Below are 19,126 nucleotides of genomic sequence, written 5' to 3'. Positions count from 1 at the left end.
ACTTTCCTTCCCACAGACCATAAGCCCTTCCTTTCCATCAACTCATGTGCACCACAGACCAGGACCTCTTCCTCTCTTGTGATCAAAGGCCTTCCCAGTGCTGTTCAGAGAAAAGTGTTTGCTCCATACAAGCTAGACAATTTCGTGGTCTAAAAGCTGGAGACTGGGAGGCCACCCTTTCTCTGAAGACTGCCTTGGTAATACTGGGCACCAAAAGATGGGCCAGTGTGGCAGGCAGCCGCATGCTCTCTGCAGTTGCTGTGGAGGGAGTGGTACCATCTGCATCTTTGTGCCCTTCTTTGACAGCCATTGTTTGTGAAAGGGTGCAGAGCAGGAAGCAGTCTCACGGCGGCAGAATTAGGCAGGTACATCAGGGCTGGGATGTTGTACTAGGCCTGTCACTGATGCTGGACGTCAAACCCTGACAGAGCTCTGGGGTAGGCAGCTGCCACAGACCAGTGTCTCTCCCATCACTGGCTACTGGGAAGACCTCAGTTTCGGGTAGGATCCGACTTCCAGGCACACTGGGACATGTGCCGGACGTCTAGACTTGATTCTACCTCTCTGCAGGAGCTAGGCGAGAAGCCAGTTCCAGGCAGAAGTTGACCTACTGTCCTTTGGTGAAAGATAAGGTCAGGCCTGAAGAGAGGGAGTCTAAAAGCCCTGGGAGTCTATGCAGATCCCAGCCACCTAGGACAGAGCAGCCCTAGACAGTGTGCTGGAAAGTGCAGACAGCACAGCTTCTACCCCCAACATGAGCAGCAGAGAGTAGAAGCAAGGGACACTGGGAAAAAACCCAACTTAGTTAGTGTTTAAGTTGTGCAATTATTCCTTTTGATTGCTTCTAAAGCTAGAACTCATTAGAAGCTCACAGAACCTTGTTTCTCTTCTTTCTCTGGCACCAAGGAACTACTTCACTTAAGACATAATAAGATCTATTTCTCTCTCTCTCTCTCTCTCTCTTTCTCTCTCTCTCTCTCTCTCTCTCTCTCTCTCTCTCTGTGTGTGTGTGTGTGTGTACATGCAATGTATTCTCTTCACTTTAAGAAAAACAAAGTTCTATGACATTTTTCTTTGTCATAGAACTCCTCTTCTAATTGGGAGGTTGGCAACTGCTCCAGTCCACAGAATAGCCAGTTTCTGCTTACTTATGTGTTTATTTATGTGTTTATGTGTAGTTAGCACAGGCAGGACCAGCCTTACCTGTGGAGGGCTGTCTGTGCATGACAAGCACAGGGAAAGGTAGGGAATGCTCTCCCTGAGGCCTCCGAGGTCTTTCCCTTCTTTTATCTTCTCACTCAGTCCTCGAGCCTATCACGTAGCCATGGCAACAGAGCAGCTAGTATTCTCAGAGCCTACACCTAGGTCAGGTGACAAATGTTGGGGATCTCCATCAGGTGAGAGCTTGGTATGGGGAGCCTGGCACTCACAACAGCTGGCTCCAGCTGTCGTCATCATGTATGGCAGCACGCCGGCCGGCAGCAGCCTAGGGTGTGTTCATCTTAGCTCTCATAGGTCAGGATACACACCCTGAGGCAGAGGACGTATGTGGATCAGGACTCACTGGGAGCTGGGCTTTGTGGAATAGCTATTAGCATTCGGGCTCTGGAGTGATCCTCTTCTGAGACTGGACTAACCAAGATGCTCTGACAACATCATAGCTGGGATGGTTCTATCCTGAAGTCGGGCAGCCTGTGCTGGCTCCCAGCCTCACCAGCTGTGACCTGGCCTAGGCAACAGGACATCTCTGTCTTACTCTGATAATGTCACCACCTTGAGTGCTTACTCTCTTGGGATCCTGGTGTGAGCCGAGGTGCCTAAAAACACTGGCCATGAAGCCCCTTACTAAAGCAGCTCGTCCAAGAATCCCATCACATAAAGCCACATCCTCGCCTCCGCTCACAGTGGTCACTAGCTAACCACAGAGCCAGGAATGCAGCAACAGCTAGAATGGACCACACCACTGCCTCCAACTGGCTGCCTGACACATTCTAGTGGAGGGAGAGGGATAGCAGGAAGGTATCGAACTGGGTGCCAGAGAAGGCACTGAAGGGACTGTCTAAAGTGAGCATTCAGACAAGGTGCATGTTGCTCCAGCAGCAAGGCTGCAGGCAGTGGAGTCATGTGGTTGGGCAGGCACATAGGCTGTGAGGAGGTGATGGTGGAAGGAGAGGGGGAGAGAGGGATGGAGGGAAGAAGGGAAGGCACGAGGGAGGGATTCCAGCCTAATCCTCAGGATGTTTCCCCTACAGAGGAACATGGACAGTCCCTGATGGGGGCCTGCATTGAAATAATCTGGCAGAGATGCTGCGTGGCCTGCAATGCTAGAGTAGTCTCTCACCTAGCTGGGACCCAGCCTTGGGACCAAGCAGCACACGGGTCAGACCACACATGTGGAGTCCAGGCCCAGAGTCCCAGTGCTGCCTCGGCCACTAGCCAGCGGGGACCCAAGCTGCCAGGGTTCCATGGCACAGAGGCTCAGCCCTGCTCTATCTCTGACCAAGTGAAGGACTAGGACAGACTCCCCAGTAGACAGACAGATGCAGAGATGGCTTCTGACTAGGTAATAAAGGTGGCGACCTTCCTAGAGGCCAGCCAGCTGATTCCTCACCCTCCTGACCTGAAACAACAGCTGGAAACGAGGACCTAATGGGCCTTTTTCCTTCCACCAATAGGACCTCCCACTGCTAATGGCCCCACAAGGAGCACAGGGCAAATCAGGACGAGTTACACTACAGTTAGGCACCAATTGTCATCCTGACTTTCTTCAAACAATCTTAAATTAGGGGGAGGAAGACCCATCAAAGAATTAAAACCTTAGTTCTCGAGGAGAGACTAAATTTGGGGGCTCCCGAGTCAAGTTCCCACCTCTGCTTTGCAGAGGGTCTTTCTCTGTGTGTCTGTCTGTGCTTCCTTGACCGTCTAAATGCCTTTCTTCAATGGCTGATTTGCCTGCTTCTGTTTGCTGTAGTCTCCATTTCTCAATGTCACACTGGAACTTTTTCCTGCTTTTTAATTCCTAACTGGCAGAGAAAGCAAACCCCAACAAGACCTCTCGACAGTAATACGCCCTATAAATGTTGATGATGTTACAGTGCACAGCACAGGTAGCACACATCGTGGGTAGCATTCTCTGGGATCCTCACAGTCCTGCTGCTGGGCTGAAGGCCCTCCCTGTCAATCAGGGAAGTTTTGGTTGCTGTACCAACAAAGCAGACAGAGTGAGTCATGGTGAGCTTTGAAGCCTTGGAATTCTGAGCAGCCGGGGTTGGAAGTGTGAACAAGCCACGAGCCATGGGAAGCAGTGAGGAGGGGTCAACCGAAGTGAAGTTCTCATCAGCCTGTGTGTGTGTCTTCCCAGTCCAGGTACCAGACATAGAGAAAACAAGATTCAGCATGGCTCCAGCCTCTAGCCGTCTGCATCACTCTTGGTCACACAAGTCTTCCCACCAGAGGCCCCACAGGCCTCAGATCTCACAGCAGCCATCCCTGCAGGGCTCTATCCAAAGGCCTGCTGTGGAAATCCATGGCTCCCCCTAATGCCGCTGAGTTTGGGCCTAGCACACAAAGCATGGCAGCTCACAGCCTCCAAAGCCCCGACTGTTTCTCTCTCAGTATGTAGGTTGTTACAGGTAATGCAAAGCCCAAACACAGTAAGACTGCATCCCATCTCTAAGAAGCACTCTGTCCAGGGGCTGCAACTGGGGAAGGGGAGGTAGGTAGGCTGCATGGGTGAGGGGAGGCAGCTACAGAGGAGAGAGCAGTGGGGTTGGCAAGTGCCACACCAATGGTAGCTGCTAGCCAATGGATGTGGCAGAGGGATGGGGGTGGGGGGAGCCTAGGGCCTTGACCTCAGGGTGCTGGGTTCTTTTGCAAGGGAACTTTTAGGATGCAATGACTTCTGAGGGACAGAAGTGGGAACGAGGGAGAGAGAGAGAGTGAGTGCTCCAGAGGGATTAGGAGCCTGGGACAGAAGCTGCTGTGCTCCAGGGGTGCTCCAGCCTAGAAGTGGCACCAGGCAGAGCACTTGGACATGAGCAAGGTTACCAGTGAGAAGGGCTGAGTGCTGAGAAGACAGAAATAAGAGAACAGGGGAGGCTTTTGAGCCCATCTATCACATGGGTTCAGGTGTTTGAATCCTATCACCTGAGCATGAGATCCACAGATCTGACAGCATCCGACCTAGCAAGAGCCCGGAGGGCTCCTGTCCTAACCCAGCCCATCACAGCACAGAACACATGCCCCCATGCTCTTAGACAGCAGAAGGTACAGCTATCTCCCAGGGCTCTCTGCTCAGGTACCAAGGACATATGTCCCCAGACCAGGAATACAGAATATGGGGTATGCTAAATTCTGTAAAATGGGAATCTCTTTGACTCCCCCATATTAAGAAGCTCTAGGACTCTCACAGTAAAGGCCCCAGATCTACTTCAGAAAGTGATGGAATCAGATAAGGAGCCCTAGCCTGCTCCCTTAGGCTACAGGGCTGCTCATCCCCAGGATCCCTCCCTCACAGGCACGAGTCCTTTCAGGGACAGTAGCCTCTGTTGTCAGCAGCACCAGCCTCTGTGGGGTCTGTGAACGTTAGTGTTAGGAAGTGGCAAAGCTAGCAGATGCCAGGCCAGTCCTCTGACATCTAGGCCTGGCTCTCATCTAGGTGGTATTCTCAGGGGAACTACAGCAAGTCTAGGGGGGAAGGAGGTCCCAGGAGAAGAGGGCTCCCCACAGGCCACACCTTCTGCAATGGGTCTTTTTAGGTGACTTTTTTTTCTTAACCAGACATGTGACTGTCATGACCTTTTTCACCTTTTGATTGACAACCGTCTTCTTAGGCATATCCTCTCAATAGGCAGGTTTGTGCCAGAGTACCCATTTTAGAGATAAATGGAGAAAAGCTGCATGTGACTGGGCCTGGGACCTGTATCAGACTCCCACTTCCTCTGTGCAGGCAGGAAATAACAGTGCCCTGTCAGGTCAGCTCCTCAGGGACCAGTAAAGTTTTCCTGGGAATCCTATATGGTCAGGGCCTAAAGCTAGAGCTGCACTCCCCGCTTCGGGCTCAGGGTAACAAGCCACATCAGATCCAGGGTTTTATTCGTATACAAATATTACCTGTTGCCTCTGCCATGGCTATTGACATATTCATGAAGACAACACCATTTGGTCCTGTGGAGATCTGGGTAGGCAGGGTTGGAGATAGGAAGCTCCTCTTAGAGAAACAGCCTCCCTACCCCTTCTTCCAACCAAGCTCAGTAGCCTTGCCCCTACACCCCTTCTGTCTGCAGCACTCTCTGGGGTGGGTTCCACTCAGTGTCTAGGGCTTCCCAGTAATGTGTGTGGTATATCCAGCATCTTAGGTGTGTGCTGAAATTTGAATGTTTCACACACCTTCCTGATAAGAGTTCCAGGCAGGGAACCTGAAGCTACCCACATGCTGCCTGGCTTCAGTGGTTCTAGGCACCTTGATGCAAGGCCCTGCGACCCACTAACCCTTGCATTTTGCTTGTCTACAAAACCAGTGTCGTATGGACGACACGCTGCATTCTGGAACAGCTGAAGATGTATTCTGGCCCCATCTGGACCACAGATGCAGCCGCCATTTATTTTGTCTTACAGGATGATTCTGGAGAGCCAAGAATGGGAGGGATGTGAGGTACAGACATGGTTCCCACAAGATGCCCTGGACTCAGCTCTGCACAGCCCCTCAGAGCACCTAGCCCATAAACACCTTGGGAACCTGGGCTTCTATGGCTACCCATTCCAGGGGCTTCCCATGTCCCCAGGGGGCTTTGGGATCTGCATGGTTTAATGTCTTCAGAAGCCACCCAAGTAAAACTAGGACCCAAGAACCTTTTGTGGTCTGTCTTGTAGACTTGCCTCACAGCAAGGAAAGCAGACATAAAGATGGCCAGTCTTGTTGGCTGCTGTAATGTTCACTCCCAAGCTGTCTAAAAATCACCCAATAGCCAGTCCTCTCTGCATTAGACACCTGCAAGTTCACTCCCATTTGCAAAGGCATGAATCCCTTGCTCCTCTCCTCTCTTACTGATCCCAAGAGCTAAGTCACCAGGACCTGCTAAAAACTAGAGGGAGACAGACAACAAGGCTCGTGACATTGGTGTTTTGGGTTTTTTTTTTTTCCATTTTCAATGACCAGGGGCAGTGTGTGATGTGAGGAGGGTGGGACTCATGGCAGATGTCTCCAAGGATGACTGTCCCTGTCCCACTGGCCTTCCGATTGGCATTTGATGAGATTCTATATCTTATGTAGGGCCACCTCAGATAAGGAGCCTGTGCAGGAAAAGCGGAGCTACCTCCAGCCCACTTGAGGACCTCACGAAGCCTTAGAACTATAGAGGCCTGAGTGGGCTGTCTGGCAAGCCCAAGCCTGGTTCCCTGGTCTACAGATAGATCTACAAGCCAGATTCTATATCAATGGTCAGGCTCTAACCTCTCTCACTGGACTAATGCAGCAATCTCTAGAAAAGCCTCCTATTCTGCCATGTGCACTATACAAAAGCAGAGAGCATGGCACAGCCTCGGGCTGCCCGTGAGGTAGGAAGTGTTCCTGCCAATGAGAGACTGGAAATGCAGGCTGACCAAACCTCTAGCTGTGGGACCGCATCCTCAAATCCTTGCTACTCTATAAGGACTGGATTTCAACTCTCTTGGGACTTTCAGATGGCCAGAGGGACAGCTCCTAAGGTGTTCGGAGAGCGCTGGGGTCCTGAGAAATAAGCATTCCTTCACCAAGCTGAAGTAGGAGACACAACAGAGGCATAGTAGAGGTGAGCCTGAAGTAAGGGCACTAGATAGAGGGGCTTGTGCCTGGCCCTTCCAGGAAAGTGGGAGACATGATGGGCCTCAGCTGAGGACTTGCTAGGTTTAGGAGAATTGTCTAGTCCCTGTGTCCTTCAAGGATCATTACTGGCAGCCCCTTGGTGCTCCTGAGCAGGTTCCAACATTCCTGAAGCAGAGGTGTCCCAGAAGGAGGGAAGTCTCGGAACTATAGCCAACAAGATCAGGTCTCCATCAGCCCATGGGAGGGGCACACTTACGCTCACACACCCGTACTGTGCACCGCTTGGAAGATCATACACTCAGCAGCTGCACAGATCTTCTGTGGGCTCAGCACAGACAGACTGCCAGCAGGTACCACACAGAAGCGAACCTTATGAAATTAGAACATGCAGCCCAGTCTCCCACCCATGGCCCACACAGACAGCTCACCTGCCACCTGCTGGCAGCACCAGCAAATTGCAGGGTCAGTTCTGAGCAGTTTGTTGACTTTGTAGACCCGAAGACTACCCACTGGCAACCAGTCTCCTCCTAGTCCCTTAGTGGCCCAGGTTAAAAGTGCACCTTGTCCTACCACAACTATCAAGAAGTCACACGGGATCCCACAGGATCCCAAGACTCCCCACCCTGTCTCAAGAACCATCAGGACGGCAAAGCCAGAGGCAACCAACTCCAGTCCCCAGGGAAAGGGCAGAAGCCTACAACAGGCTGGCTCCTTGAGCCCTGGAGTTCTTGGTAGTCCCCATAATGAAGAGTTATGAGTCATCACATGCAGGTCTCGCCATCATCTGCAGGGTGGACTCCTTGTGCAGTCAGATGGCATCCAGGTCCTTCTTAGTCAAGGATAGAAGCAGCACCTGCTCCTGGTCTTGCCACACACTGTAATTCCCACTAAAGGCTCTTCTGGCTATCAGCCAGGCCTGCAAATTACCACCTGATACCCTGGAGGTTTTCTTCCCTAGTCCCCGTCCGGCCACCACTATCCTGGAGCCTTGCCCTGAGATGTTGAAAGCTTGGGAGTTAACGGGTGCTTAACTCTTAGCCCAGGAGAGCATGCTTCAGGGAGAAAAGGCTATAGGTTGCTAGGTAAGGTAGGCAGGAGTGAGGGTTAGTGGTCCCTGGTCACCTGTCCCGTGATTGTGTACATACTCTATGCTTGTACGCAAAGCTGCCAGTTGCTGGACCATAGCAAGTCTAGGGGTACAGTCCTGACCCCCAAGACCACATACTCTTTGTGCCCAGCTTTTAAGGATTATAGGCCTCTTTGTGAGTTACCAAAGACATGCCTGTGAAAGGAACCAAGGTCCAGTATCTCAATGAAGGCTGCAGACCCATCACAGGCCCAGCTACAAGCAGAATCTGTGAAGCCAGACGCCAAGATACAAAGCCACCTGATACCACGAAGTCAAGGTCTAAACACTACCCTAGGGAGCCTGCTCCTGCTGAATATACTAGGGATGGCGAACTTGGGGGGGATTTTCAATTTAATTCTTCCTTGATTTCTTTAATTCGCCAAATGTTTTAATACAATAAATGGAATTTCTCTAATTAACCCCGTTTGCTCTCTGATCGGACAAGCTGGGCACATTTCCAGAGCCTTCTGTGGCAATGGCTCCAGAGAGACAGTCACTGAGCCTCCCATCTGGTCCCCAAGCACTGGTCAAGCTGGGAGAAGTTTCAGAATGAGGGACTCTACTCCAACACCAAGACCCAGCTCAGCCCCAGCACCATCTGCCCCACCATCTCCAAGGTCCCTGGGCTCAGCCTCTCTAGTCCTCTACAGAAGGCATGGTCAAGGTTCTCTCTCCAGCTCTGGAACCCCCCATTTTAAAACACATGGCCCAGCCAGCTTGTCCCTCTCCCCTGGCACCAGAGCCCTCAAGCAGCAGTTTAACCAGAGTATGGCTAGGTTGTCTGGGCCCTGGCTTGAGAGATGGCAGGACCTTGTCTCTAGTGTCATTCTGGACCAGGATCTAAGGGTCAGAGGTACAGCAATGGGTATGAACCAGCACAGATGGCATGGGAGAGTCTGGGTACTACTGGACTCCAGCTGTGCCCAGCTTATTTGGGGAAGATCTACCCCGGTCAGGCACATGAGGCTGGGGCAGCTGTGTGGTCCTGCAGCTATATAGAGGGGCAGATATTGGGGTGCTACAGCTCTGCCTGGGAGAGCTGATGACAAAGGATCTAAAATGGGTCCTTTGGAGGGGGGACGGCAAGAGGCCAGGTGCTTTTTCTCAGGACCTACCACGTAGGCACAGCCGATGGCACTTGGAGTAACGGTGAAGCCATCCTCACCCAGGTCTCCTTCCCAAGCCAATGTCCTTCCCACGCATCATGGGAACACAAGGAAGTCAGCAGAGGCCTTTAAATAAACAAATATGTGGATAGATGAATGTAAAATAAAAGATCTAAAAATCTGTTGACAAGCGCTCTCATCCAAGGCAGTAATTATCGCCTCCCTTCCCTGTGGGTGGGAGGAAGTGAGCAGGGCCCGAGGGTGGGGGAGGCTCTGGCCCCGTGCCAGCCCTCACTCTATCTCCCCCGCCCCCCAACGCCTCCTGCTCTGCAGTCTCCTGAGCTTTCAGCCTCATGGAAAGGACTCTGGCAAGGGTCCTGGCCCAGTATACAGCCCTTGCTGGAGGATGCAAGCACAGCACCCACCCGTCCTGGACCTCGGTGTGCACATCTGTCAACTGGGACCGGTGCTGTACTGCAGTGACCCAGTCTGTAAATACGAGCTCAGCAAGCACCTTCTTTCTATGGTCCTACCTGCCTGCAGAGTTCTGGGGACTTTATAGCTTGCAACTTTATTAGGGGATCTGCCTGCCTAAGAGGCTTCCTACTGTGTGGTCAGAGAACAGTTGAGACACAGAGCTGCTACCATCTAAGCCCCTTGAAAACATGATGCCTAATCAAGGGCCAGTGCAAAGACTGAGAAATACCACTACCAATTCCAGGAGAGGACACTATAAAGACTGGTTCCCTGTAAGCCATGGGATATCAGTAAAATATCGGGCCCTGAAAAGAGCCATGCAGAGACCCTGGTCCATCTGCTTCTCCATCCCAGGCCTGACACGTCTTGATAGGCTTGTGGCACTTCCTCAAGAGCCTGTGCATATCCTGCAGCTGTTGTAACAGCTGGCCCATCCCAGAAGAGCTGGGGAAAAAAATGGGTCCAATCTCATGAGCAGATGCCATGGACAGTTAGCATCAACTCAGACCTGCTAGGGAAAGGATTCCAGAGAACACGCGGTGTGACATTACCTGGGGACTGAGTCTCGAAGGGCAGCTCCTTGCAAGCTGAAGGCACAGGGGGCCAGACGACCCATGGAGGCTGCAAGGAGCCCATGCCTTTAATGGGCTGCCCCACTGAGGGCACAGAGAGGGGATATGGGGATGAGTTTGCAGGGGCGGGCAGCCGTTACAGTAAGGGCTTCCTTCACCTTCATACAGGTCCACCTTCCCTAGCACACATGACAAAAGAACAGGACTGAAGAAACAGTTTAGCGGATCTCCCAGCCTCCTGAAAGGGAGACAAAGCTCTTCTTTATGCTGCCTACAAAGGCTTAATTTGGGTCTTTAGCTCTGATGCCCAGATTAAGGATTTGCCTGCCAGGTGCTAGGGAGCAGAGTGGGGCCTGTGATGGCTTTCCAGCTAGAGAAAGGCTGACAAAGGCAGCTTTCTCACCCCTAGCTACGGCTTGAACACACACAGACTTAGGAATAAACAAATCCTGCCGTGGGACCAACAGAGAAAGGGCTTGGTTTCCCATGAGAAGATGCAAAGTTGGGACGGGCATCTCTGGCGACCATGATACTGGCTGACCCTGCTCTCCTCCTGCTGAGGGAGTATGAGCTGGAAGGTTCAGGCCTAGGCAGTGTCTGGGGCTCAGGCGCTGGGAAATTGGGCACTTTTCTCACGCACTCCAATCCCAGCTAAGAGGGTGGGGGGTCAGATCAGGTGGTGTTGCTTCCTCACTTGGGAAAGGCACCAACATCTGCTTTTAAACTCCTCCAAATGGCATAGGTCAAGAGACGAAGGATAACTCTGCCCTGTGCTTTAAATATGCATGGCAACTGACTTCTAGCTAACCTGTGGAATGAACATGTATGACCCCTGTGGTCTAGGCACACACACACACAAACAGAAAGAAAAGAGAAGGAAGGAAGGAAGGAAGGAAGGAAGGAAGGAAGGGAGGGAGGGAGGGAGGGAGGGAGGGAGGGAGGAAGGAAGGAAGGAAGGAAGGAAGGAAGGAAGGAAGGAAGGAAGGAAGGAAGGAAGGAAGGAAGGAAGGAAGGAAAAGAAAAAGGAAAATAAGAAAACCAGCCATTCGGCTATGTCAGCCAGTGGTGGTACAAAGGCAGACAGCATGAATCCTGAGGCTTGTTCCCAATACCAAACTATCAGCTTTGCCTGGAGCCAGACCGTCCAGACGAACCAGGGTTCACTCATTGTCTGAGACTGCATGGGGGTCCCAGAAGCCATGCCTCAGCCCCAGGACTTGTGTGAACCTTCATACTGCCTGAAGCCGTATGATGTATGGATAGCGGCTCTGCCTCACTGTGCCAGCGCCTGATCACACCGCGACCTTCAGTGAACGCACACACACTTTTCCTCCAGGCAGAATCATGGGGCCACAATCAACCACGTTCAACCTCAGCTGACAAGGCCTCCAGATCAGGGTACAAATTCACTCCCCTTCCCCCACTGCCTCTCTCCACATCTACAAGTGGCAGGTTCTGGCATTTTTATTCAAGTTCTTGTTTCAAAAATTATTTGGGGTTCAAGTAGTTATTTGGGGAATGAGGCAGTGTGAAGTGACCGATACCATGACAGTCCTCTCCTTTAAAACAAAATTGAGGCAGAGCATCACACTGTAGCCCAGGCTAGCCTAAGACTATATAACCTACAGTGGTCTTGAACTCATGGCCATCTTGCTGCCTCTGCCTACTGAACTACCTTTACTTTCCCCAGTAGCCGCTTTGGCTGAGTCCCTGTTCACTGTTTGTTACTTATCGGAAATACTCTTTGAGAGTGTCTCCCATTGACTTGCAAGAGATCCTCACGAACGCTGGCAGAGAACTTTTCAGAACCACTCCGTGCAAAAGCTCTCTAACTCTGGGCCGCTTCTTCTCTTTTACTGACGTATTAGCTTTGATAACGTCATCAGTCTTCACCTCTGTGGTCAGTGCCCTGCCACTGTGGAGTTGGGGGAGTTGCTTCCTGCTTCTAGGGGTGTCTCTGTTTCAGAGGGAATGTTTACATGCATAAAAAAAGATCTCCGTCTCTAGTTCAGATTCAACTAAGCTGGCATCAAACCCTGAGTGAGCATTAAGTTCTTGCAGGGCAGCCACCTTCTCAGGCCACCTCCACCACCCACTCACGAGCCAGCACACACCTGGGCTGCATCTGGACCACCCCCAAACCCAACCTATGCACCTCACAGATTCCACACCACCAGTTTGGCTGGTGTCTGTGCTATGAACAAGTTCTTCAGTTTTGTTAAGTCATCTTGACTACTCTATCTCTTCTATTTACACAGATACACACACACACACACACACACAGACACCCAGACACACCCAGACACACACACATACACACACACAGAGACACCCAAACAGACACACATACACACACACACACACAGACACACACACACACACAGACACACACACACAGACACACACACACACACACACTCGCCTGGATTCTAAACACAGCACTCTAAGTCCTTGCATCTCTCCCTTCCTGGCAATGACAGGTAGGTTCCTCCTGTAAACTGGAAGCAGCCATGCTAGATCTCTTCCTTCATTTGATGCCATGCTGATTTATTTCTTCTTTTCAAGGTGTCTCTATGCTACCCTTCGTGGCCTCAAGTCCTGGGCACTAAGACCACAGGCACATGCTGCCACACCCACTGAGGGTGACACATGCCTATGGGCCATTTCCAAGCTCACCGTCCTCTTGGACACTGACCTGGCAAAATGATCTTGTTTGGAGGCATAGTGTCAGTTCTAATGCCCCTGCAGTGCCACTCAGTGTTAGTGACATGACCATGCGATCCCTGATCCCACCTTTGGTCTCCTCTTCATACCTCCTGCAAAGCCCTATGAGGTGGTAAAGAAGGAAATGAAACCCCATGCTCTGCCCTCAACCTCAGGAAACTGTTTCCCCGGCATCTGTGCTGTCTTATGAACACTTCCAAGGACATCTTCATAGGTCAACAAGGTCATTCCCTTTATGGGGCTGATCTTTATCCCGAGTTGTCCTCTCTATCTGTGGTGAGGACCTTGCAGGTTTCTTCCTGTTATACTGACTGACAGCCTCTGAGGGCAAACTCACCCTGCCTTCTGTGGCCTCTATCATAATGCCTTTTGCAAAGAGAATCTTTTCAGAGGCCATTCCACTCTGGACCTTCGGCCTCCAAAACTGAGCTAAATGTTATTGTGTCTCCTTATAAGGTATCCAATTTTTGGAAAGTAGGTTCAGACCACCTGAACGCCCATCAGTCTTGCACAGTATACGGAACCGACAATGGCTGTCACTTGCCTGCCTCACTCCGCACCGTGGTGCAGCAGAGCCTTGAAAGTTATCAGTTCAGCCTAACCACTATGGAGCTCCTAACCGCAGCCCTTCCTGCCCTCTCCCACCGCATAAACAGTAGCAGGTTCTGGATTGTCCCCAAGATTTCAGATACAGTCAAAACTTGGTCCTTACTTGCTTGCTGTCCTGCTAATGTGCTGAAGAGCAAGTGCTTTGGACTTTCCTGCAGTCCTCTGTTGGAAGAAAAGTATAGAATGGGAAATATGGAAGAATATATAAGGAAAGGAAGATGGCCTGGCACCAAGCAGCCCCCAATGTACACTTAGGCTGTCGGCCCCCCAGATCAGGTTGCCTCTGTGAGGATCTACTGGGCATCCCCACTAATCCACACCATCTCCCTGGTCTGTTTCCCTGCTGCTCAGCCCTGATAACGTTTGCTCTTCCAGATTTCTAGGAGGTGCTGGGAGGTCACCTCTGGGACGCACTTCTGAGAACAAACCCTTCCAAGAACACACTCTGAAGGTAGGCAATGGGCCCCCGGTGCCTATTACAATGCTCCCAAGGAATGCCTACTCTTCTGCTGTGGAGGAGAGGCGACATCAAACAAACCCAGGACAAGACAGCTAGTGAGGGGCGTCCAAGGAAGGAGTAGTAACTAGCCGGATACCACCCCTTCCAGCCCCTCACCCTCTGCACCACTCCATAGCTGGACGGCATCTGAATGCACTGAGTTTTCAGCTGGTGCAGCTCATGGTGCTCCTGCTGCGGACAGAGGGTGGCCTTATAGCACATTTGTCCAGTCTGTCCCCAGACCCAGGCTTTTGGTCCCTAGAGATCCCTGTGCCCACTTCATCCCCCCACAGGGTTATACCCCCTTCCCTCCATGTGTCCTCACACCCTCTGCTCTAAGCACTGGACACCAACTCCACAGGCGCTCTCTCCAGTATGCTTGGCGTAGCCCGTGGGTGTCAGGAGCAGCTCTGCCAAGGCATGTGGACTTAAACCCTTGGAAATCCAACTGAGAAGAATAATGAGCCCATTTCACAGGTCAGAAGGCCGTTGGCCACGTTCCGATTGGCTGCTCACACAAGGTGATGAGGTTGAGCCATGCCTCACCTCACCAAACAGTTCCTCACTCTATTTCTTCCATCTTCTCTGTTGAAATGTTTTCTGCCAGGCTTCCAATGCCCAGGGGAATCCAGCGGCAACGCTAGTGTTCCAAGTGAAACAATCCCTGCTTTACCACTGTCAGCTCAGGCTTCCTGCGTGCAGCACCAGCTGGTGGGGCCACCCTCTTGCCCCTGGCCAGGCACAATCTGCACCAAGAAAACCAGCCGGTTCTCAGAAATCTTGACCAAGTCCATCTGAAGCCACACCCACGCAGCCTAACACCCTTCTGAATGGTTCTGGCTGACCAGGCTCCTTCACACCATAGCACACCTACCACTACGCCTACCCAGCACTCGGGATGAGAACTGTATACAAGCAGGCTGCTCATTGGCAGTGTGCACCACAGTCCCTGGGTGTATGGTCCGCCCTTTGCACAGCAGTTTTGTGGGTTTTAGTATCACGGGAAGTTATAATTACTGGCTCATGTGAAAACCCAAGACAACAAGGGGGCAGAGAGCAAAACACTGGCCACTCTACTCTGTAGTCTATTGCTCAACGGGATCAACCCACACATTACTTACTTTTCCAGAGAGCCCAACTGGGCACATTTCCATGACCATGCTTTTGGAAGGCTGCTCTGCCACCTGAGGTCACACCACACACCAAAACCCTGCTCAGAAAGGAAAGGGGCCTGAGTACAAACTCACAGTGACTCTTAGACTCCAGAGCCCCCAACAAGGATCCCACCCTTAGGCGGCAGCAAGCTCAACAGCGGCTAGTCTGCAAGGAGTTATCCCTCAAGATGGCAATGGTTTCAACCGTTCCTGCCACCACTGCCTTCCCCAAAGACAGAATGCAGGAGCCATGCCCTCTCACACCCTGAAAGTGTGTGTGCAGGACTTCAGATTACTGCTGAACCCCAAAACAGGAGCCTGGCTTTCTTAGTCCCTGTCCCTCAGGCTTGGCTAACACTCATCAGTGCTGGCAGCCTCATTTCTCACCCAGCCTGCTGTGGTCTGGCCTCCCTCACTCCTCCCCATCTGGCAGTCACATGTGACTGTGGACAAACAGGGATCACTGTGGAGTATCCCCTGTAAGGACAAAAGGCTCAGACCCTGTGTCATGGCCCGACGGCCCCTGTTTAGGTTAAGAACTGGATGCAGGAAGGCCTGAGTTCATGGCCAGTTATGGCTGCTTTGCATTTGGAGGAACCCTCATCTCTGAACAGGAAACAAGACAGCCCACACTGTCATAGGAAAAGAGGGTCACAAAACCAGCACAGGGCCCGAGGATCAATTTATCTGAGGTCCTGAGGGCCCCATGACCTTAACTTGAACCACACATCCTTTTGAGGTATTATACCCTACAAAGTGAAAAATATGTGGACCCCTGTCTCCATCAGTCCACTCAACTAGACAAGAATACATCACTAGCCTCTCCAGAAGATGGCTGGCATGAACTATACCATTCTAGCTCTAGAAAAATACCTTCTGAAACACAGGGCCTGGTCATCTGGGGCCGAGCCCCTGTGTCATGTAAGAAGCTCTTCATGACAGTGTGTGAAGAATGAATGTGTAAATAGAGGAAAGCACTCATGCATGCAGGGACTAAAACAATGTTTTGGTGACACGGGACACTGGTGTACTGCTTGGTGTCACTTATTGAGAACAAACATCCCACCAAAGATTCAGAGTGAACCACTGCAGTTGTGACTCTAAAATGCTGGACGCAGTAGCCGCTGGCCACCCAAAGCAAGGACAAAGGGCTTTCACAGTCTGGTTTCTGGAACATTCTAGTCACTAGACCAATGGTTACCACCTTGACAGCACCTTCTGCTAGTGTAAGTCAATACTTGGAACCAGGATGTTTTCACCAACCGGGGCTCAGTACTGCACAGGTGCATGATGGCTGTTACAACCCAGTCTTAGAACACCAGCATAGTCCCGGTGCCCTCATGGCCCAGTGCAGCTTGACCCTCTCATACCTGTCCCTGCAGCCACCATTCCCTGGTCTGTCTCCATGACCCCATACAATCTGGACATTCTCTCAGGAGCATACCCACACGTGCGGGAGCCATCCTTATTTCAGACTTGTGCTGACTGAAGCCACTCCCACATAGGCAGGTCTCCTTATTTCACCCCCTGCTACTGCTGACAGTCCCTGCAAGCGTGGGCCACACCACTCCCAGCTCGACAGCACAGGGGTGGCAGACATTTCCCATCAAGGGCAGATGCCTGGTATTCTTGGCTGCTCAAGGCAGTCTGCTACAGATATGCAGTAGCAGAGGTCAGTGGAACCAGCCAGGGAGGCTGGTCACGGCAAACTTCATGGGGCAGGCAGGGGCTGGCAGGCAGCAGCCTATTGCTCTGAGAACCATCATGTGCTCAGAGCAGTGTTGGTGTAACTGAGAGGGTACACATGGAGGCACAGCATAGGACGGCTGGAGGTAGAAGGGTAGGGTACAGGAGGCAGGGCAGGATGAGAAGACATAAGCAACAGAGGCATGTAACTGCCGACAGGGCGTTCAGAGTGTCCATCTCCAGGGAGACTAGGCTGCCCTCATGCCCACTGTACCGTGGGCTCCAGAAGAACAGGGCTCTTCAGTAAGTGTGCCAACCACAGACTGAGCCCAGAATGTGCCCAGCTGTCCTGAGTGTCCTTCTGCATATATCAGTCCAGTGTCTTGCCCCAACCAGTTCTGCACGCCACCACAGGCACCAGGGCACCTTCTCCTCCTCCCTCCAGTCACTACCTCCACCAAGCCTCAAGTCCATCCCCTAGGAGAAACATCAGGCAGAAGTTCCACGGCTCTGACACCTGCTTCATGGCACTGGGGCTGGCAGCAATGGTTTTGTTGGTGTCTTGTTGGTCTTCATGCCTGGAGTAGAGGCTGGGGTTGGCAGGAAGCTCAGGGATAGCCCAGGAGGTTGAGAAAGGGAGGTGGGGCAGAAACAGGCAGGCAGAGTGTGGGGAGATTCTAAGATGAAGGGTGTGAGGTGCCAAGGGCAGTCAGGAGCAGAAAGGCAAGGCACAGGAGGAGGGGGTGCTACAGGGTGGGTAGTAACTACATCACTGAAGGACAATAGGCAGACAGAGCTAAGGACAGGGACCTTGGGGAACAGGCAGAGAATGCAAGAAAAGATAAGAGAGGGTGGGGAGGTGGATGGATAGGGGCATACAGAACAGAAGCCAAGCACCCAGCTGGCTGTGGGAGGTGGAAGCCATGGACCCACCGTGGCTCCAACTCCTTCGTAGACAAATGACTGGACTTTCTGGTCCCATTGAGGCCAGTGCCTGTCATACATAGAGGCCCACCGTACCTCTCTCCCAGCCTTGTGATAACCTAAACTTGGCAGAGTAGGGGCCTCTTCCATGAGGGACTCAGGTCCTTCCAGTGCTAAAGACTTACATACAATGCCATGTGACCCACCTTCTCCAAATACCCCGAGTCTGATGCTTAGGAATGACCTTACCTATAGTGTCACCCAGGGCAACCCTGTCCCAGCCTGTCCCCAACACACACATAGCCCAACGGAGAAGGAGGTCTGACCTGGCAAGAACTACAGCCCTGGGTCCTCAAAGGCCACCTATCGCCATGCCCTGTACCATAAAGCAGCCTGCCTAAGACCATTGATCACTGCAGAGCCAGCGAATAAGGCCCTGCCTCCTCGGGGACACAGTCCTGGCAGCCTGCATGGGAAGGGATGGGCTAAGGATGCTATGACAGGTTTCAACAAGGGGAGGGGATTAGCAGAACCTTTCCTGCCATTTATCACTACCTACTATGGCCCAAGTTCATTTGCTTACCTGGCCAACCTCAGAACATCAGAGCACAGCCTTCCCCAGGACCATGTCACTAGCCACTCCCTATGAGAACCACCTGATGACCTCTGGATCTGACATCGTCTGAATTCCTCTTGCCCACGTTCTGTTCCCAGCTGGCTCTGAACTCCAAGCTAGCCTCTATGGCCGCCCAGTGGCAGCTCTGCCCAGATAACACATTGGCCCCCCTTTACCCACCTCAGCCTCTGAAAGCCCCATCCTTCCAGTCCCCAAAGCAAAGCCCTGCTCTGATGCGTGGTGCATCAGCCAGCACTGCTGCAATGTGTTTAGGGAAATGTGTATACCGACACTTCCCTCTTCCCATGTCTCCAGACTTCTATAGTGTCTTCTGGCCATCTACTGCCACTACCTTGCATGCCGCCGCAGGTGGGACAGCTTGAGGCATGCCTCTCAGAGATCAGTTCATGTCCCTGCAGTCCCTCTGCATGTAACAGCCATTCTATGCTTCATTCCAGCAAAGCCAAATCCCTAACTATGCTCCAGCACTGCCCAGGGCTCTGCTCTACAGCCCCTGGACAGCCAGGGAAGGTAGCAGCAGCTCAGCTGCCATCTGACATTCTATTCTTCAGATACAGAACAGTGGGCAAAGCCCCAGTGCAAGGGGTGGGAGCTACACTAGCCTCCTCCTGTCAGGCCCTCCTCTCTACTCCTCCTCAGATTCTGCCCCAGACAATGGCAGAGGGGCTGCTGGTGTGGCTCTCACCTTTCTGGCATCCGAATGAGACTGAAAGCAGTCTGCTTCTGTGTCCCTTCCAAGCTGTGTCTTCTCTCCATCTCTCACAGACTGTGGTCATCTCATAACAGAAAAGCAAGCCAACCTCCTTA

The 19,126-nt window shown here is 52.1% G+C and overlaps 1 protein-coding gene across 1 annotated transcript in view; it reads right to left on the bottom strand.

The window, feature by feature from the left end:
* Positions 1–7,553: 7,553 nt before the first annotated feature.
* Tsnare1 (t-SNARE domain containing 1) overlaps positions 7,554–19,126 on the bottom strand; it is a 31,455-nt gene continuing 19,882 nt past the window's right edge. The window contains 5 exon segments of the mRNA XM_085831544.1: positions 7,554–7,795; positions 10,066–10,135; positions 14,036–14,110; positions 14,246–14,366; positions 17,211–17,348. Coding sequence (XP_085687670.1) covers positions 7,554–7,795; positions 10,066–10,135; positions 14,036–14,110; positions 14,246–14,366; positions 17,211–17,348 — 646 coding nt within the window.

Source organism: Mus caroli, unplaced genomic scaffold (assembly GCF_978045245.1).
Source record: "Mus caroli unplaced genomic scaffold, Mus_caroli_1 scaffold_16, whole genome shotgun sequence".
NCBI lineage: Eukaryota > Metazoa > Chordata > Mammalia > Rodentia > Muridae > Mus > Mus caroli.
This window is presented reverse-complemented; position numbering and strand designations above follow the sequence as displayed.